Below are 21,689 nucleotides of genomic sequence, written 5' to 3' on the forward strand. Positions count from 1 at the left end.
TTCTTACCTTGAGGCTCAATTTATATTATGGCAAGAAGGATTCCATTATAAATTATCATTCTCAAGTACGTCTCTGAGACTTGCTATAATGATTACGCAAACATCCTGTGAAGCATTAAACTATTAACCATTGAGTGTTTGGATATTGAAGAAGTAAGAAGGAGAACGTTGGAGTCTATAGCATCTACCCTAGAGTCTGATGGACCAGGGTTTGTGTCCAGGTCCGTCATGCTGGCTGTATTACGCTGGCCAGTCAGCTCTAAGCTTTAGGGCCTCAGTCTCTATGTCTATCAGGAGAGTCAAACATGGTAAGGTCTGTAAAGCCTTTGGCCAAGTGGCTGGCACACAGCAGTATTCTAATTTTGGTAGTGGCAATAGTTCTCACCTGGGGGATTTGCTTTGATTGCAAGGGAATCCTTTTTTAAAAATGATTTTATTTTTTAAATTGAGAAAAAGTGAGAGAGCAGCAGGAGGGACGGAGGGGGAGGGAGACAAGCAGACTCCATGCTGAGTGGGAAGCCCAACTCAGGGCTTGATCCCAGGACCCTGAGACTGTGACCTGAGCCGAAATCAAGAGTCAGGCACTCAACTGACTGAGCCCCCCAGGCGCGCCCCACAAGGGAATCTTTGAAGGGGAGAGTGGTGGGAGAGAAAACAGGACATTCTTCTTGCCTGCTTTTGACTGCTTTATATCTACGGTCAGGCAGAGATTCAGGACAGAAGAGTGGAAGCATTTTTTGAAATTATTACCCTCTAGAAAATGTCTCCTGTTTTTGCCAGGTTTTCCTTACTCCGTAACTGACTCCTCCCGTTCTCTGGAAACCCATGAAGGGAGACAAGTACAGGGGAGCATTTCCTTTATTGCTTATTATAATTATGAGTAACAATCAAGGAGGAGATGTAGATTCAGTAGAACTTAATCAGATGGTTGCTCTTTCATTGTAATTTTACAACCAAATTAAAGCATGGTGGAAAGTTTTCTCAACCCAGGAAACCACATGACCCCACATACCGAACCGTCCTCAGACAGGGAGGGTGTGAATGATGTTGACACAGAAACTCGAGTCTACTCTTAAAGAATTCACTCGTGGCAAACAAGGGACCATTTAAAAATTTTTCTAAGAGGTAGGGTGAGGTACATGAATACAGAAGAAACAACACAAGTCTATAAAAAAAACAGTTTTAGGAACGATTTTGATATATTTTAATAATCTTCCTTGATTGTTTTCTGATCACATGTTTCTAAGGGAGTGATTAATTTTCTAGGGCAATGATTTAAACTTTTGTTTTTAAAAAGCTCATTCTTATAAGTGAGAGCTATTACTGCTTTCTTTACTTTCATGCCTTCTGTTGTTGTCTCCCGTCTTTAATGTTTATAGTCTCCAACTATAGTAAATGATGGTAGAGAGAGAATAAGTGTCAACTGGCAAATTATTGGATGTAGTCCCAAACCTTTTGTCTAAACAAAAATTAATTTTCTGAGTCCTTATTAATTAAAAGGGAAAATGACTGGCATCACTAGATTATATTTAAATTTGCCTTTGTGGTGTGGGAAAAGACAACTGCCAATCATTTCAGCACTTTTTCAGTAATGACAGGAGTCTTAGGTAGGTCAGAACATGTGTTAGGGAATGTGTTTGGACATTGTCATAGAGAGTCATGAAGGCCAAAGAGAATATTTCTTTTAGAAAAGATGGTATGCTGTGTTAATAGTTCTTTAAAAAAAACAAAAAAACAAAAAACCTATGCATTTGCAAGGGTTAAAAAGGGGGAAAATGGATCATGGGGGCAAAAACCCCTTATTATTTTATACATAAAGCATAACTATATGTACAGGACATAAACAGATATCTGTCTGCAGTATTATAATTTCACAAGGGGGTGATTAGGAAAAAGATGTTGCAAAAGGCTCCTGGGTGGAGCAATAATTATTTAAATTAAAAAACTTAAATTTTGGGGCACCTCGGTGGCTCAGTCGGTTAAGCAGCTGCCTTTGGCTCAGGTCATATCTCAGGATCCTGGAATCGAACCCAACCCCGTGGACGCTCCCTGCTCAGCAGAGAGTCTGCTTCTCCTTCTCCCTCTGCCCTTTCCCCCCTCTCTCTCCTCTTTACCTCCGTCCCATTTGTGCTCGATCTCTCTCAAGTAAATAAATAAAATATTTTTAAAAATCCTTTAATTTTTAAAAGATTGAGAAGCACCATACAAACCTGTAACTGTTAATACTTAAGAGCAGTAGTGTTGGAGCTAGAGTTAATTTTCCTCTCTAGGGATGTCATTTGTTATGTTAAATGTTAAATGTTGCTGTTGGCTCCCATGGCAAATAGTGATTTTTTATTCTTTTGTCTCTGGAGAATTTGTGGTTCCTCATGAGAACAGCACTTAAAAAAATCAATCAAAAGGTTAGCAGTCAGTAATAACATTTGGCCTTGCCAATTGAATATCCGAGAGAAACTTGAACATTCACTTAGTCTTTCATCCTTGAGAGTTTGACCACCCTGTAAGAGACAGAAAGAACATGTGTGTCTGTGGGGGTGGAGTGTGGAGTGGGGACTCAAAAAGCTTAGATTCAGTTTGCTTTGGTTGACAGCCTACTCCTGACCTTAAAAAAATTAACACTAGAAGTCTGGTTTGATTCAGTCCCTATTAGGTAACCTGTATGTGTGACCAACTCTTGAAAATTTAAGGTATCTGGTCAGAGTTAAGATCTTCTATGGTCCTGAAGCCGAGTTAAGCCAAATGGCGCACCTGGAAAATTAACTCTCTCACATCCCTGATTATATGTGGGATAGACTTGATAATAATGTGGGTATCCAGAGGTTAAGGCTAATCATTGGGGCACATGCAAGTTGTTAGAATACAGGTCTCTCTCTCTCTCTTTTTTTTAAGATTATATTTATTTTTTCATGAAAGACACAGAGAGAGGCAGAGACATAGGTAGAGGGAGAAGCAGGCTCCCTGTGGGGGGAATTATAGGCGGGACTCGATTCCGGAACCCTGGGATCACAACCTGAGCCAAAGGCAGATGCTCAAGCACTGAGCCACCCACGTGCCCCAGAATACAGGTCTCTTGAGACATACATCTCACTACATATTTGGCAAAGTGAGTTGAATGCAGCGGAAAGCAGCATGTAAATTTCCCTGTAGTTTGGGAGGGGGAAAGAAATGTATTTTTCTGTGTTATATTGGAATGATATGTAGGAAGCACAGCTCTCTGGTGTGATCTGCTTTCCTTTGTGTGGATCCTCTGTCACTCATACTAAGTTCTTGCGTGCTGAAAGTTTTCTGCAGATGGTGCCATTTCGAGGGGTTACCTTGGGAGAAACCCTCCCTTCTCCGGGACCCCAGGACCCCGTGACCTGAAGGAACTCAGATGTTTTTCCAACAGCTTTTCTCTTATTTTCCTTCCAACAGCTTTTCTGATGTGATCATTCTGTGATTGTGTGATTCACTTCTTTTTAATTCTTTGCTTTCTTTTTTTTTTTCCTTAGCAAACGTTGATGTTTTGAAGGCAATGGTAGCAGATAACAGCCTGGGGGACCCTGAAAGGTAAGCACTTCTCCCCTCTATTTAGTGGCACTTATTTTTCCCCCCCAGTTATCTACTGGAGCAGATTTCTCAGCTTTGGCTTGGTTGACATTTGGGCCAGATAATTCTTTGCTGTGGGCAACTGTCCTGCCCATCGTGGGGTGTTTATTAGCACTCCTGAGCTCCTCTCACTAGATGCTGGTGTCCTCTTGTGACAACCCAGAACGTCCCCACACATCATCAGTGCCCCCTGGGGCGAATTCAGCCCCAACTGAGGATTGCGGTGTTGGAGATATGACAAAGAAATAACAGCCATGCAGTTGGGCACCTCGGTTGAGTCCCATCTCCACCACATAGTGACCATTTCTCTGTGGGCAAGTTAACTCCACTCTAGGAGCTCCAGTTCCATCATTTATAAATGGAGATAACTATTGCACCCACTTCCTTGGGTTATTGTAAGGAAGACATGGGGCCTGGCACATTGAAAGCCGTCTGCGAATAATGACGATGAAGCGAAAATCAGGCTGGTTGGGTTGTTGAGATTATATTCCCTTTTAATGAATTATAGAGAACTGTATTCCTATATAGTTTTTGTTTGTTTGTTTGTTTCTTCAGCAAGAAGCATTTATTGAATGTCTGCTCAGTGCTGGGGCTGGGCATTCACAGATCCTTGGCACAGAGGGCTCAGTCTAGTGGGGAATGGAGCCTGGGGCATGAGGCCTTATGATGGGGAGCATGGCCATGCTGCAGGAGAAGCAAACACTGGATGCTCTGGGGTCTCTGTGGGGCTTTGGGAAGTCCGTGAAGGCTCACAGAAATGCCATCTGAGCCAGGCATGTGACCAGCAAAGACAGAGGTAGGGACTGCTTGTAGGCGGAGAAAGCCCAGGGCAAAAACACTGGAGCATAAAGTATGGGACACGCCCAGGAGAGTTCTGGTCTGGGGCAGCCAGAGAATGCACTGTGGATAGTAGCAAAAAGGGCTAGGAAGGCAGACTGGACCAAGGGACAGAGCAAAGGGAATTTGGACCTTTTCCTGTTTACTCTGTGGGTGGTGCACCCAGCACATCTTAGATACCTACAGTGTGTTTGTCCAACTGCCATGTTAGATTTGCCCTTTACTGAGGTCACTTAAAGTGCAGGAAGGTCAGTTTAGGAAGCTCTGGCAGGATAGTTCTTAGGGACACATGAGCTGGGATTTCTCCCATGTTCCAGCCCTGACCACAGACCACCTACCTGGTGTTCGGACCATGTTGTCTCCTGGCACGTTTGCCTCAGTTATCTTGGGGCAATGGATAATGCCTCTCGTTGGGTTTTGTGTATTTGATAAATGTTTGTTGAATGAATGTTATTAAAATTTTGAATTCAACTTTCTTCAATGTGGTGTTAATGTCACTTCTTCTTTTTTTTTTTTTTTGGTCTCAGCTACTGCTGAGTGTTTTTAATATAACCATCTAAAGAGCATCCCTGAAGAACTCCAGAAAACTTGACTACCTAGGATGTTTGAAACTATCTCCCTAGTCTGCACACTTCTTTTGAAAAGTACAAGTGGGCCGGCTTCCAGGAGCAGAAAAGCTGGTTTATATGCTGTCGTAAGACTGCCATGTGCCTCTGGGGCTGCTGGCCCAGGCCCCAGTCTCAGGCTCTGTGGTGACCTGCCAACCCCCCACCCCCGCCAAACCTACACCTACCTGTACCACGTCAGAGGGCTGATTCCTGGTCAGGCTGGCCCTGTCCTGTTTTAAGTCTTCCTTTCCTAGTGGACCAGAGTCCTGATGTGCCTTTTGAAGGGAGCCAACATCTGACCTGTTTACTTCTGCTTTTTATAGTTTGGATGGATGGACTGGCTGGATTTTTTCTCAGTATCCCTTGTTTCTGAAGCACTATAGCATGGCAGTTAAGAGCATGGTTTCTAGAATTAGGCTTTCCAGATTTGGATCTCAGATCCATCACTTATTAGCTGTGTGACCTGGGGCAAGTTACTTAACTTCTCATTTTTAAAATGAGGAAACTCATAATACCACTCTCACGGGGTTTTGTAAAGATGAACTGTATCAAATGCTTAGAATACTAAGTGTTAGCTATTTTCATTACTATTATCAACACTGTCAACATCTCTTAAGCATTACTTTTGATATCTTGACTGAAAAGCTTTCTTCCTTTGATGCAATAATCAGTCTGGATCAAATATTCTACTTTAAGTCATTTGATGATTTGAGTGGAACTTACGTGTTTTTCTCCTTCAAGGCCCATATGTTCAGGGGATCTCTTTGTTTAGAGACCAAGGCAGACACTCGGCTGTGATTTAATCCTGCAACTTGCATTGTAGGGGAGAGATCGCCTTAGCTAGGACTTTATTGAAGTAACCAGTTTTGCCTTTTCCGTTTTCCCACCATAGCCCTGTGACTCCCAGCACTCCTGGGAGCCCGCCTGTGAGCCCGGGGCCCTTGTCCCCAGGAGGCACCCCAGGAAAACACATCTGTGGCCACCATCTACACACAGTAGGAGGTGCTGTTGAGAGGGACGTGTGTCATCGGTGTAGGCACAAGCGGTGGCACTTCATAAGACCCACCAACAAGTCCAAACAGGGCCATGCAAGGCGTCAAGGAGAGGTCACTGTCCTCTCTGTTGGCAGGTAAGATCCCTGTTGATGCTTTGGGTTTGTGTGACGTACTTGCTGTGGTGTGTGGATTTGTGTGTAGCTGTTAAATATAGAGTATGATGTCCTAAGCCTGGCTTGGGTTATATCTCTGGGCCTTCTAGATGTTTTCTGCTCTGAGTCCTACATTTTTCCAACAGCAAAATAATCCTAAGAGGTGGGTATTGCTAGATCAGGTGTCAGGTGTATTAATTAAGGTAAAAAATTAATTACTTGCTCTATTACGGTTTTCTGGAGAAGCAGAGCTAATATATATATATATATATAATACATATACATATATATAATTTATTTATTTATATATGAGGAGATTTATTATAGGAATTAGCTGGCATGATTATGGAGGCCAAGAGGTCCCACCATCTGCCCTCTGAAAGCTGGAGACCCAGGAAGCTGGTGGTATAATTCAGCCCTATTCTGAAAGCCCAAGAACCAGGGGGTGGATGTTGAGGGGCAGGAAAAGACAAACCCTTGTGCTTCCTTTCTGGACTTTTTTCCATTGGAAAAGGATGGACCTGGTCCATTCATGCCCTTAAGGGATTTGGTGACACCGATCCTCATTGGTGAGGACTATCTTCTTCGCTCAATCTATATATGGACTCAAGAGCTGATTAATCTCTCCTGGAAACACCCTCACAGGCACACCCAGAAAGAATGTGGGACCAGCTCTCTGGGCATCTGTTAGTCCAGCCAAGTTGATACACAGAATTCACCAGCACTCTTATTCTAATAGGTAAAGCCCAAATCTCAGCCAGATGCAGAACAGAAGTTTATATCTCACTTGTGCAGACCTAAAGATCGGCGGGTGGCTCTTAGGGTAGCCGTCCAGAGGCCCAGGTGCTTTCCACCTTGTGGCTCTGCCAGGTGTGCTAGTAGAAGGAGAAAGTGCAAGGAGCATTGTTCCTAAGAGGTTTGATGAGACAGGCCTGGAAGTGGCACATTTCCGTTTTGCTTACATGCTGCTGTCTAGACCTCAGTTCCCCGGCCATCCCTCATGGTCTGCTCGTGGGGAGCAGGGAAGAGGTGGAGCTTGCCCACGGCTCTGCTGTGTCTGCCACATAAGTTCCATGTGGATTCCTGGGACTGCTCTCTTTTAGATCACTTTACCTGGGTCCTGGCTTTTCCAGTCCTCCAGTACCATTTCCTGGTGGCTCATCTGTGATGTGTGGCTCTTGCAGCTCAAGTGATGAATCCATTGAACTGCATGGAGAGCATTTGTGCAGGGGAGTGCTTTGGCGTGTCCACAGTATCCATACTGAATCTCAGGCAGGAGTCCCCTTGTGAGGGTACCTCCAGAAAGACAGCAGGAAGTAATGGTCAAGAGTATGTGTGTTGAAGCCGAGCTGGGGAAGCAAAAGTTGACAGGACTGCAGATGTGATCCTTCTTTCTCTAGGGATCCTTCTTTCTCCCTGGGGAGAGTAGCCTGAACCCATTGTATCTCCCTCATTCAAGTGCTGGCGTGACTGCTTCCAAACTCACTACTCTTCGTTCCTCAGTTTTCCCCTCTATAACATGAGGATGATAATAACACTCACCTCACCGGGTTGCTGGCAGGATTAAATAAGTTGACTCATGGAAAGGTCTTAGGCCAGTTTTTGGCCCTTACTATGCACTCAACTGTTCGCGACTGTTACTGTTGTTATTTTGATCTGGTCGAGTTTTATATTGTGTTGCACAAGCAACTAGAAGACTGCAGGGCTGCTTCCCACTTCCAGCAAAAGAGTATAACTCATGACCACACTGTTTTATTAAGAAGCAGAGTCATGGGAATTTGTGAATGTGGAATGTAATGAGAACCTGGGGCTTGTTTAAACAAAGCGTATTTTGTTTGCTTTAAAAAAAAATCTGCTGAAATTTTCAGCTGAGATTCAACATGGCTCTTATGAATGCCCCAAATGCAACTCTCTTTGTTGGACGTAGAATACTGTGAGTGTTTAATTATGACCGCTTCTCGTGTTGCTTAAAGGGAGACTTCCATTTTGACCAAGTGGATCTGTGGTTAACAACTTTCCCCTAATCCTTCTTTTACTTGCTCAGGGTCTTCCTCCTCCTTGTGGTTGGTGATCTCATTTGGATGAAGAAGGAGAATGTATTTTATCTTAGTGTTAAGGGAATTTTAGAGGAGAACTAGAGAGAAGCTATTATGAAAGACTTCAGAGTTTTGATGGATGATAAAAGAAAAACAGTCAAACTGAGTAAATTTCCTTAATGTCTCTTTTCATTCTTAATGAAAATTTCTTCCTTAATTCCCTTAGCCCTTAAGGAAAATTAACCCAAATTTGCTTTAAAAAAAAAAAGTTGAAAACTGAACACACACAGAAACCCTCCCGCCAACGGATTCTGAGAAAATGCATAGTTGGGGCTCCTCTGGCCATGTGTGTGCAGAGATAAGACTCTCTGAGGGGTGCACTGAAGGCAGTTCTTGAGTGAACATTTGGTTACATCAGCCTAACTGGCAAGCTAGTGCTTTTAGCCTGCTTTCTGTGGTTAAAACAGCTGGTGGTCAACCCATGTCCCTCTTAGAAACCACATCCCTGAGACTGTTTAGAATGTGGGTAACCATGCTTTTTAATGCATTGTTGTGCTCTCTAAAGTACCTGGCAGAGTGTGTGATGTGCTAAAATCCACTGCAAAGTTGGTCAGGGGACAGGAGTGTTTGCTGGGTAGGAATGCCTCTCCTTATTGATTAGGGCATTCTTCTTTGATTCCCCAACTTTTTTGGCTGAGTTCGTATGGGATCCTTTAGACTTTTGATTCACTGTTGATTCGTATTTCCTGGAAATGCCAAACTCATCAGATCTGCTCTTTAACCCCTCAGGTTTAGAGTGACAAAAGTGGAACACAAATCAAATCAGAAGGAACGGAGAAGTTTGATGTCAGTTAGCGGGACTGACAGTGTCAACGGTGATGTGCCTGCGACACCTGTGAAGAGAGAACAAAGTGACACAGAGTAGCAGGTGAGTTGTAGTTTGGTGACGTGGGGGGTGGGGGAGTATGGTGGGGAGAAGGTGCTGAGAGCCTCCCAGGGTGTGGGGGATGTAGGAATGACTGGCCAGGGGAGTGAGAGCTGCTGGAGCTGTAGGGGACTGCATGTGTTTATTCTTCTGTCCAAGAGGCCACAAACTTGTGTGCCTCCAGGTGCCTGGCCTGCATGATAATGAGGGAGAGGGTTATTTAAGACACCATGCGGAATGGTAGGGATCGTGGCAAACCTACCCATAGGACTTGCGTTACCACAAGGCAAAAGGCTCTTAAGTGTTGCTAGATCTTATGCAAAAAACAGTGGAAATCTAGACTCTGGAAATGTGAAATCACCACAGGTTCATAAATGTTGGCAGCTTATTAAATGTCCTTCAAAAAACCATGCAGGCCAAGGGAAATATAATCTTGTAGTCATTTCTAGGTAAACTGTGATTTGCAAAAGGCTGGAGCAAGCAAACCAATGCGTTTTCCTTTAATTGAGTTGGAAACCAGTTTTCTTTGATGTGCCACCGTTCTAAAATCATCCCAGTAGGAATGTTACTCTTCCAACCAAATATTTTTAAGTGATTTAAAAACCCAAAACGAATGCTCTTTTGGCTGGGCAGTTTTCATTTTGGGAGATAGTGCTTGCCAAAGGAAAAAGGCTCATGATAATTTGATACTGGCTTAGCTTTCATCTTACTCTCTTCTTTCTGTTCTGGCTTGAGTAGCATTCACCCCTTTCATGTTTCTTATTACGGATAAGAGGGTGAGTGTGAGGACTTGGGAGTGATTATGCTATGAAAGCTCCAGTGGCCCCGTCAGAACCTGAATGTGAAGGCAGAAGAGGTCACCCTTGCAGAAGGAAGGAAGGGTAGGATGTGAGGAGGTGGACTGCTGGGTTCAAGAAGGTACAGGAAAGAGGCAAGATTGAAGCTGAGCCCTGGGGTCAAGGGGAGTATGGCTGGTATGGCACAGTTGAGTAGAGAAGTGGCTTTCAAGGAAGCTTCTCTGATAATCTGCCCAGGCTCGGGCCGGGGGGGTGGGGTGGTTGAAGGTGATCTGGAAATAATCTGGAAGAGTTGTGCTCCTGAATTCTGGATCCTGATAACTTCCAGTGTTAGTTCTTGGATCTCACATTTGGGAAGATCTGGCCCCTTCCCCTGAGTTTAGGAGCTTTCTTTAAAGAAGAGAACCAGTAGAAAAGTCTGTCTTCACCTTTTCAGCCAGTTACTGGTGCCTTGGGAAGAGAGCCAAGAGAGACTTAGAAAGAGGATGATGAAGGGAATAATAAAAGCCACTGATGCCAATTCAGTATTCAAGTCTTCTGGGCATCGTAGGGATATAAGTCTTGCATGTGACCATTGTGTAAACATCTCTTGATTGGATGGATATTATCCCAGTTTTACAGAAGAGACAATAAATGAATGGAAAGGGTAAGTTACATGTTAAGGGTCATTTAGCTGGAAAGAGGAGCTGATTTGAACCTGGGTCTCTGACTACAAGACCAACTGTTCTCTTCTACCATCCTAGGATGTTCATTCATGAAGACCCACGTATGGAGGGCATTTCCATCAGTGATCTGGAACCTTGGGGTCTAATATGGTAGCCACCAGTCACCTGTGGCTACTTGAATCTAAATTAATTAAAATTAAAAATTTAGTTCTGCATTTGCACTAGTACCATTTCATGTGCTCAGTAGCCAGAGTTGGCTAGGGTCTTGCCATATCGGACAGCGCAGATCCAGAACATTTCCATCATGGCAGAAAAATTTTCACTGAGCAGAGTAAATGTTAGGTATTCTAGTTCGAATCTTGATGACTTTGGTAAATAAAGAGAAGCAATCTGATTGAAGTCATAAGGACTCTAATCCTGAGAAGAGAAGCATCCGGCTCTCCAAGTGGAAGGTGAAGAAGGTCTAGCCCACTGAGCTGCAGAGAAAGCTATTGGTTGTGAAGAGAGTCTGCCTCTGAGTCATCTGCCTGGCTGCGTGTCGGGAGTTGGAGCTGACCACGTGTAAGAAGATACTGCTCTCCCTCAGGCAGGAAGCACGGGGTGATCTGTCAAGCCCGCCTCACAGGTTCTGGCGTCTACTGCCCAGAGTGAGAGGACTTGAGATTTGAGAAGGTTAAAAGAAGTAGGATTGCTCTGCTGGTTTCCTTGGTCCAAATTCTTCTGTATCTGGCTCTAAGAATTTGATTGACCCATCTGAAGTCCTGACCACATCTGATTTACAATTTGATATTATTTGCAAAGTGCACAGTCATCCACCAAGATTTTGTAAAAGAACGTTGTACTTGATCGGAAGACGTGGGCTCACATCCTAGCTTCACCACTTGGAGATTGTGCTTGACCGAGTTAAGCCGTCTTAAACCTGTTTCCTTGAATATGACATAAGGATATTAAATTCATTGATTTAAGGCAAGTGCCAGCACAGTGTGTGGCACGTAGTTGGCTCTCAGTAGAGGGTAACCGTATTGTGCTGTGCCCTCCAAAATCAACAATGAGTTCATGAATGACCTTAGGAAGGGGATGTGTTTTCTGAGCCCTCAATTGTAATGAATTTTGAAAGTAAAAATAAAAATTTTTATTATGGAAACTTTCAAACAAACTCAAAAGTGGAGAGAATTATGTCATGAATGCTCATGGGCCATAGGATAATTTAATTATAATACCTGCTGTGTTTACTGTGTACCCAGCATGCTTTGAAAGACACATTCCGTGTACCGACTGATTTAATCCTCATAACAGCAATAGGTGGGTGCTAGTTAAGTGCCCCATTTTGCAAATGGAGGTGTTAAACACAGAGAGTTTGAGCGATATGGGTGCTCAGGGTGACCTGCCAGAGGAAGGGTGGAGTTCAGAGCCTCCTCCAGGCAGCCTGACTGCTGGAATCACAGGCTCGACCACTGATCTGGGTCTGGGGAAAGCAGATCCCATGGTCAGAGCCTGCTGGGGTTGAGACCTGCTGAGGGGCCATGTCTGATGACCCCAACAGAGAATGGACTCTGAAAAAGAAGAGAAAGGAATATTCATTGTCATTTAAAAAACTTATTCCTGGAGTTCTTTCTACATGTCTTACCATTTCTCATCCCCTCAAAGGAGTATGTTTGGGCTATTTAACATGCCTTGATTTTCCAACTAGAGAAATCCTGACATTTTTCTGTCTGGGCCCTAAATCTCTGGTTCTGGACTAAATTGGAAGATTTGCCCTAGAATATAGCTAATAAAGTAAGACAGGAGTGTTATGCATCTTTCATACAGTCTAAGATAGTTTTTAGAGTTATATTTCTTTCTGGAAAATTATTTTGTTTAAATTTGGATTTTTAGTGTAGAATTGATTTAAATATTCACATGCAAAATCATATCTAATCATTGGCTTGGTTTCTTTTTTTTTTCAATTAGAAATTGATACTAGAAACTAGCCTTAGGATGCCTCTCTCTCTCTCTTTCTCTCTCTTTCTCTCTCTCTCTCTCTCTCTCTCCTCTTTTTAAAAAACAACAAAGTCTGTTGTTTGGCGTTTCTTCTGCCCTTTATTCCCCCCCCCCCCCCCCCGTTTCGTTAGCCTGTGCTCTTTTTTTGTAGTTAGATCTAACTTGCTCTCTGCCTGATTTATTTTGGCAAATGCAGTTAAAATGGTCTCTTTTTTTTTCACAGAAAATGTGTTTTGATTTCTTCTTAGAAGAATAAGCTTTTGTTCTTTGAAGTTAAATAAATCAAATCGCTTTCAGGCTCCAAATGCCACTGCCTTGTCTTCATGATCACTGGTCTTTCATTTTTTAAAAATGAAGCTGTCGTAAGCATTTGATGTCATACGTTTCTCAAGTATGTGCTCCTTTTTGCATCTTCTGGTAGGCTCTCCTCGAAACATCAATTTGGGAAGTGTACACAACAATATTTTTTCATCAAAACAATTCATAATATTAGACATGGCTTTTTATTTTATGCTATTGTATTACTGAAGCAATTCTGTTAATTATTTTAGTAATTTATTATGGTGATGAAAAGGAGGTTTTAAACTGTTAAGGCTTAATTTTAACTGTGCCACTAAGGATCAGTGGTTTTGGGCAAATTGCTTCACCCTTCCACACCCCCGGAGGGTCTTTATCTTTACAACAGGGTTGTTTTTGGTCCCGAGTGACATAACATAGATATATTGTTCTTAAATCTGTCCTTGGCACAGAGTTAGTATTTACTAAGTATGTGCTACTATCAGTAACTTTCATCAATCCCATTCTTGGTGGTCTTAGTTATGTTTTAGCCTGTTCCTCAAATATCAGTTTGAGATTCTGTGAATCCCTTTTTACTTCTTAAGAATATTAGAGTTTTGGATTCTCATGACATCTTAACAATCAATATTTGGCAAGTCCCTTAGGAATTTGGACCCTTCTCTTGCCTGTGCTAAGAGGCCTTAGACATAACTATCCCCCTCCTCCCGGAGGTGGAATCAGAATTAGTAACAGGGCAGTTGGATAGTTTTGCCGCTGTTCTTTGTATTATACAGATCAGAGGGCCGGTTAAATTAAGAGGTAGCGTGGGCTGAGTTTTCTGTGCTAAACTGCCTTGCTGGAGCTCAGTTCTGGGATAAAAGCCTTCTTTTTTGCCAAGACTCTTTCATGGATCATGCTCCCTGCCTCCTGAGCATTGTGGCCAGTCACAAGGTCACAAGGTCAGCCTCCCCGACCGTTGGCACCATCCTCTCCTCCTCCTTCCTTTTCACCTTCATGACAGGGTTGTATTGGAGGGTCCCTGTGGGGGCTCCCCAAAGATTGGGCTGTATTATTTGCACTACTTTGCATTGTGGTTCTTCTGGTAACTCTCCAGGGAGGGAGAGGATGGTGAGAAACTTAACTGCTTGTTAGCTAATATTTTTCTCCCTAGGTTGTGTTTTTTTGCAGGGCAAAATATACATTTTTGAGAAAGCAAGGTATGTCAGGCTTGATGGAAACCCCTTCATTTGATTCACTGGTCTTAAAGAGCCGTGGCAGAGAAATTCATAAGAAGAAACTGTACCTCAAATAGGCAGACATTGGGACACTTGCCTTGATTTGCAGTTGCTGAGTACATTTCTGCAGAGGAGAAGGAGTATTTGGGTTGATGCCTGTGTTCTTATGTGGAAGATCATTCCCGCTGAGCCCATCTTAATTTTGGAAATGGAGGGAAGCTACCACCTGCGCAGGCACTGGCCGGATGTGGAGAAAAGCTGAGTGAGGGACCGAAATTTCAGTGCAGCCTTATGAGTACTAATCTCTCCACTCTCCCCATGACAAATGAAGAACTAGGCTCAGAGGGATTACTTTTTCCCAGTTCCAAGGGCTGGCAGTGACAGGGCTTGGATGGGCAGCAGTCTATATTTGGAATTAACATGCTCATCAGGGGCTTTTGGAGTTTGAGGGAGCTTTGCTTTCTCCAAGTAAAGCAAGTCCTCCTTCGATCTCTTAGCCCGGTGGTTCAAAGTAGCTATCATGACAGCGTTATCAGCCTTCACTAGGCACGGCTCCTTTGGTCTCCTACAGGGACCCCCTGATGTCTTTGGGCTGCCATGCATCAGGTTCTGTTCTGTGAGCAATTCTGGTTTCTTACAGGTAGACTAAGATCATAGACTTTGAGATCTCAGAGGAGCTGTGATTGCTATTCAGGTCAATTCAGGTACAGTTATGTCTTTATAAAGTATTTATTGATCCCCTACTGTGTGTGAGGTGCTGTGCCAGGCCTGAGGGACATAGAAGTGTAGAAGATGGACATATAAGGGCCACACTTTCTCGAAGCTTCATTCTAGTTTTTTATGTAGATTTTTCTCCCCATGCCTCCTCATCCCCTCCTTTTGGAGTAAGAAGGCTATGTGTGTTGTTCAAGGTTATGCGGATGGTAGATTCCAGAGCCTGTACCCTCTGACCCTTCATTCCCCTCACTCTCTCTGGTGAGTTGGTTATGACAAGTGTTTGAACTTGAATTATTATTATTATTTTTTTAAATTTTTATTTATTTGTTCATGAGAGACAGACAGAGAGAGAGAGGGAGAGGCAGAGACACAGGCAGAGGGAGAAGCAGGCTCCACACAAGATGCCTGATGTGGGACTCGATCCTGTGACTCCGGGATCACGCCCTGAGCTTGAAGGCAGATAGATGTTCAACTGCTGAGCCACCCAGGTGTCTCGAATTATTATTATTATTTTTTTAGGATTTGCAAAATAAGACATGCACACAATAAAATATGCAAGCAGCAATAAAGCCTACAGAATGAAAAATAGGCCTTTAAAAAAAGCAAAATCTTCACCCTATTTACAGCCCTTCTCTCTCACCACCATCTCGAAATCTCCTTCCCAGGAGGGAGCCATGGGTCCTGGTGTCCTCTGTGTCTTTTCAGGATTATTCTGTGCACAGACATGCTTACATAACACACATATGTATGTACAGCTTCCTTTTTTGCCCTTCCTCTAGTGAGAGCGTAGATGCTTATCTACACTTTGCTTTTTATTGAAGTTGATGAGTAATAGTATCCATGGACTCTTGAGTTTTTACTATTCCCCACGGATTGAGCCATGAGGAGTGAAAACGCTGGACACATTTTTAAAAAGTTGCGTGCCCTCTTTGTCATTGGGAATACCTCCAAAACAAACATGCAAATTATCTGAGAGTTTTTGGTGGCCCTAAAAACATACTTTGCTGTCATCAACTATGATGTTTTTTCCAAGTTCTTGCTCCCCAGCCCTGCTGTGGGTACAAAAGAGACAAACATATCTGTCAGTCTTCTCAGGAGTCAGATAGTGTAGGGGCCTGGAGGGTTTTGGTTTGGTTTGGTTTCAGTTGCCGCTGAGGCAAGCCGTCTTTCCCCTGCATGCATCTCCCCAGGCAGCACCTGGTCCAGGGCCCCTGCTATTTTTGATCAGAAGTTGACCCACTGACTCCTGCGTCAACTGAGCTCTTCTTCTTCTGGATCCTGTTAGCCCGTGGATGGGACTTAAGAAAGAGAGGCTGTGACCTCTGTCCTTTACACCATAGCAACTGCAGCATTGGCGGCTCCCCGAGACCCTGGAGGGCCTCCCGACAGGCCTGTGGGGGCTTGGCAGAGGCAGAAGATGAAAGGCTTTTAGAGACATTATTGCCCAGAACTAGAAAGAAAAGGGAATCAATGGTTATCACCACGATTTTTACTTTTCTTAAGTTGTAACCCGAGGCTTTGAATCTACTGACATTAAACAGCTAAGTGAATCATAGGGCCTGTTTTCTATAAGTAGCGGGACATAGGATGCTGAAGTAACTCCACTGTGTAGGTTCTAAATCATACTCCCTGCCCTCCAGTCCTGGTCTGACACTTGTTCTCTGTGTCACCCTTCACATCGTAGCCTCTGATGCCTCAGCTTCTCCATCTGTGAAGTGAGGATAATGGTAATAATATCACCTACCTCATAGGGATATCGCTCCTTGGTGCTTAGTAAGTGCTGAATAGGCAAATGCTAGATAATATTACTATATCAGTTAAGCCGTATTTAAACACTTAGCAAATAGGGGCGCCTGGGTGGCTCAGTCGGTTAAGTGTCTGCCTTCAGCTCAGGTCATGATCCCGGGGTCCTGGGATTGAGCCGCAGTTTGGGCTCCCTGCTCAGTGGGGGAGTTTGTTTCTCCCTCTCCCTCTCCCATCCCCCAACATACCCATATCCTGAGCCACCCAGGTGTCTCGAATTATTATTATTATTATTTTTAGGATTTGCAAAATAAGACATGCACCTCCGCCCCACTCATGCTCTCTCGCTTGCACTCTCTCTCAAATAAAGAAATAAAATCTTAAAAAAAATGAACAAATAAAAGTATGAAAAGGTAATGGTTTGTGATTTATTTTTTATATTCATAGGTATTGTAGTATTATTCATTTGATCCTCAGGTAGAGGCTTACTGACAGTTAGCTGAACTTCTAGCTCATAGGCCAGTAGAGACAATTAGAAAGAGGTGGTTCTATTCAAAGTCCTAGATCTCCAACCTATAGCTTAGTGTAGACATTGAATTGTAGATGTATTGAGACTAATGGGGAGCTGCTGAATTGCATTTAAATAATTCCAAGGGGACTCTTGTTTTTTCCAGATACAGAATAACTTTTGGTGTCAAGTACATTAACTTGGAATAAACTTCACTGCATCCTACCATCCCAAGGGCTGGTAGATCACAAGTGTCCAGTTATTGTCACTTGAGAAACCCATTACTGCTAAATATTTTTTTATTTTTAATTTTTTTCATTACTTCTAAATATTAAACATATTTAAATTGTTGTTGAGTATAATAACTTAGTAAAGAGCTACCTTTAGACTTTTCAGTAAGATCCAAATCTAATGTCAGAAATTTCAAAGCTCTATGCTACTTAAAAAAGCTATTTCCATTTTGAATGTAAAATACCTGAAACATTTTTATTTTTCCTGAATTGATATACATTAGAGTTGCTCACTATTGATAATAAAAAGCTAAAAGTGTGATTATTAAACCCCCTTCCAAACTAGGAGTTGTAATGTGGCAATGTGTGATACTGTGATTTATAATAAGAAATGTATAGTTTGTCCCCATTTCTTGTAGAGAGCTAATAAAACTCTTGTAATTTCTTAAGGGATAAGAACCATAAAGGTCTTTTGTTTTATGTTAATGAAGTGACTTTTGGAAAGCCCCTAGTTAACTAAAGGATGAGGTGGTTTGCCAGGGAGCCAACCATGTGTATAGAGGGTTGGAACTCTACCCCGCACCTCCAGAGAAGGGAGAGGGATTGGAGTTTGTATTAATCACCAGTAGCCAGTGATTTAATGCTTATATGATGAAATTTCCATAAAAACTCGAAAGGAGAAGGTTCAGAGAACTTCCAGGTTTGTGAACCAGAACACTTCCACATGCCATTGTGTCCGGGACCCAAACTCTACAGAAGCTCCTTTGTTCAGAACCTCGCTCTATGTATCTCTTCATCTGGCTGTTGATTTATATCCTTTAATATCCTTTACAATAAACTGGTAACTTAGTGAATAAACTGGTTTTCTGAATCCTGTGAGCCAGTTTTGAATCCACGGAGAGGGTCATGGGAACCTCTGACTTACAGCCAGTTGGTCAGAAATACAGGTAACCATCTGGACTTGTGATCGGCATGTGAAGTGGAAGGCAGCCCACTTGTGGGATCTGATGCTATCATTAGTTAGGTAGAGTTAGAGTTGAGTTGAATTGTAGGACACCCATCAGTTGTCCAAGCATTGGTGGCATGGGAGAAACCCTACCTACACCTACACCCTGGAATTGGGTGCAGAACCCTCACAAGACGCAGTGGTCAAGAAACATGGAAAATGCCCAAACTTAGTAGCAATCAAATAAATAGAAACTAAAATAATGAGATCACTTTTTGCTTTTCAGTTGGCAAATATGAATGCTAATACTAGCCTGATGGTGTAACTTTCATTTAAAATGAGACTCTTCTGAGAGTAGAAGGGACACTGTAAATAATTATTCCTACTTATTTATAGAACAAACATATGTAAACCGAGGCCTCCCAGGCCAGCTGGTTTACACGGTCTCCCTGGATAGCACCCAGTGTTGAAGAGGGTGGAAGGAGATGGGTGTTACCACACACCTGAGTAGGGACGCCACATTGGTATAGTAGAACTACATGGACAGAGGCTGAGCATCTACTCTGTATCATTAGATGAGAAGGCAAGTTGTAAAATATCCTAGTTTTGTTTAAGAAATGACATGCGACGTATCTCATTTCGTTTTGGATTGGAGATCACTTAAGCTTTCCTGTATAAGCTCCAAGCTCTTTGAGATTTTAGACTGTCTTCTCACTTTTTGTCATGCCTTCAGGTGGCCATTTGTACACAGTACATAGTACATACACTGTCGTGCCTCCAGGTGACGAGCTCTCAGTGATTCTGTAACAGGAGGGATGCTAGCTCACTCACCTGGTCAGTAAAATAGGCCTCTGCAGATGAGGTGAACTCTAGTTCCAAACGATTATGAAGGAAATTAGGAAGTGATTCAGTCATTCAACAATTATGTAGGTCAGGTTATGTTAAGATTTTTTAAATTACTATTTCAGTCTAATACTACAGAATTTTGCAGTTCAGATTGAGTTGCTGAGCTTTTTATTAATATTTGAATCCTTAAATGTTTCTGTCATGTCTGTTTCCTCCACTTCTTTCGTATAGTTTTTGACCTCAGCTAACTTTGTAGTGTTGTGTTTGCCGGCTTTGCCCTTTCAGAAATGAATTTAATTATTGTGGTTGTTATCAGTTGACAAACAGTACTGAGTTTTATCTCCTGGCTTAAAACCTTGTATGTGCATGAAGGCACCTTGCGAGAAACCAGAGTCCTGGGCTCCAGTCCCATCAGTCCTGATTTAGTAGGTTAGGGGGTGATCCGGAGATTGGCAGCGTTGAGTTGCTTCTAAAGAAGGTGTGACCCATCATCCTGAGAAACATTGACTTAAAGAGACTCACTGATTAGCTAGATTAGCATGAGTCTATCGGTTAGCCTAGATTTGCTTTTTAGTAAACATGGAATCTTTATTAAAATAGAAAGGCATTAACATTATAAAACTTAACACATGATTTAGACCAGAGCAAGGTTTAAAGGACTACGAACACCAAGTACCTCCTGATAGCTTCCCATTAATCCACACCCGCCAAGATGCCACCCTCTGCAGGCATTACTGTCCCCACATGTTCAGCAACTAGAACCTGTGGACACATGACCACGGATTGTTCCATGAGAGCCTGGTAGTTGATAATCCTCTAATTAAGGAGTTTGAGTCTTGAAGGATCACAGATTACTGGTGAAAGATCAGTACGTGTTGTTCTAGGTCTTTGAGTATGAATATTACTGTCCTAATCTTAGCTCTGTTTCTAGGAGCAACTTTCCCCATCTCTTTCCTTTAAGTGTGTTCTACAAAATTCTTAATCCAGCTATATGATTCTGTAGCCTTGTATCTGTCTGTTCCGTGTCATGCCATTTCATTCAAGGTACACTTTTGACCTTCTTAGGGCCTGAGCCCCTTTTAGGATATAGGTTTTTAACATCATTTCACTGCTCCTGTCTAGCCGCAGGGACTATTTCCTAGGGAGTGGCCCTGCCAGGGTTTCTATTTCTGCATTTCTCTTCTGTTGCCCCCCACACAGGTGGGGAGCAGGAAAGTGAAGGAATGGAAGATCTCAGCAACACTGTGGATGTCTCCGCGGGGACTGGTGTGTCAGGGCTTTTTGGGGATGAGTGGGTCAGTTTCCAGGTCTGCCTGCCTACCCTAGAATTGCTGCTTCACCATTTTTAAGTGTGAGGCCTTGAGTAAGTTATTGACCCTGGAAGCCTCAGTTTCTTCCTATGGAAAATGGGACCTGTCCTTGACTCATGGAGTCATTGGAAAGATTGAGTTCATGATTCTAGAGTGTTAGCGTGGCAGTGCCTGGCACATAGAAAGCCCTTGTAAATGTCACCTACTGTTATTATTAATCAGAGAGTGTTTTCCTTCCTTGACACTCTGTCCTTGGAGGTCTTAGAGTTCAATGTCTATTAAGGTGCTCAGGTTTCTAGTTTTTTAAAGCATGTTTCTACTTTTTAAAGGGACCGGATAGGTTTTTTTTTTTTTTTCTAGAGGATCCTTTTTAACAAGGCACATATATGTCCTAATCAAAGGCACACACTGTATTGTGGCATTTGTGGAACCCTAATATAATAATGGAATTATGGCTTTACCTTTATAATTAGAATGACCTCTTCCTTCACCTTTTCTGAGGTTCTTAATTTTTCTCCAGAAGTCTTGCGTTACTAGGGAAATGGTCACGCTGGGGATTTCTGAATCATCTTTACTTATTTTTAAATATTTTATTTATTGATGAGAGACACAGAGAGAGGCAGAGACATAGGCAGAGGCAATGGCTCAACCACTGAGCCACCCAGGCACCCCCTGAGTCATCTTTTAAACGTAAGGAAATTTTGCTTAATTTCATCCAGTTTGAGCATCCACCTGTAAGACTGTCATCTCACCAATTTTCCCAGAGAGAGAGAGGTCCTGTGTGATGGAAACTGAGAATAACATGTGGGTGGAGGGTTTTCTCCTGGTCTGTCCACTGCTGCCGGCCCACTCTGGCATTTATGCCAGCCTACACATGGTTTCTGATTGCTCTAAGACCTTAAGGAAGGCACTTTTTAATATTAACATACTTTGTTAAAGAAATGCCATTTAAAAGTATGTGTTTATCAATATGGATCTATTTACACCTGTAGGATGCAATGAGGAGAAATTTAGCAGTTTGGAAATGCACCTGTGACCCAGCTCAAGACGTAAGGTCACAGCTGGAGATTTACAAGCCGCAGAGTATGTGGTGTCTTCTTTACCCTAGATTGTCATTGTGATAAAAGAGAGATTTACTTGGAAATGGATAACAGCTGTCCTGGTGAAGTGCTGCCTGTTGATAAGCGTCAGTGCTGGGTAGCTTTAGTAGGGTTTTTAGAAAGGTTCACTTTCTGTTATCTGTTTAGTGTTAGTAATGAGGACTCTAAGCAGAATTTGTATTTTTTTCACTTCCT

General features: G+C 42.7%; 1 protein-coding gene across 1 annotated transcript in view; it reads left to right on the forward strand.

Annotated features, from left to right (window-relative positions):
* Nucleotides 1-21,689, forward strand: part of RELL1 (RELT like 1) — a 62,823-nt gene that overhangs the window by 36,932 nt on the left and 4,202 nt on the right. Inside the window, exons 4-6 of the mRNA XM_072807740.1 lie at nucleotides 3,492-3,549; nucleotides 5,926-6,162; nucleotides 9,006-9,144. Coding sequence (XP_072663841.1) covers nucleotides 3,492-3,549; nucleotides 5,926-6,162; nucleotides 9,006-9,141 — 431 coding nt within the window. The 3' untranslated portion in view covers nucleotides 9,142-9,144. The remainder of the gene's footprint in view (nucleotides 1-3,491; nucleotides 3,550-5,925; nucleotides 6,163-9,005; nucleotides 9,145-21,689) is intronic.

This window comes from Canis lupus, chromosome 2 (assembly GCF_048164855.1).
Source record: "Canis lupus baileyi chromosome 2, mCanLup2.hap1, whole genome shotgun sequence".
In the NCBI taxonomy this organism is placed as follows: Eukaryota; Metazoa; Chordata; class Mammalia; order Carnivora; family Canidae; genus Canis; species Canis lupus.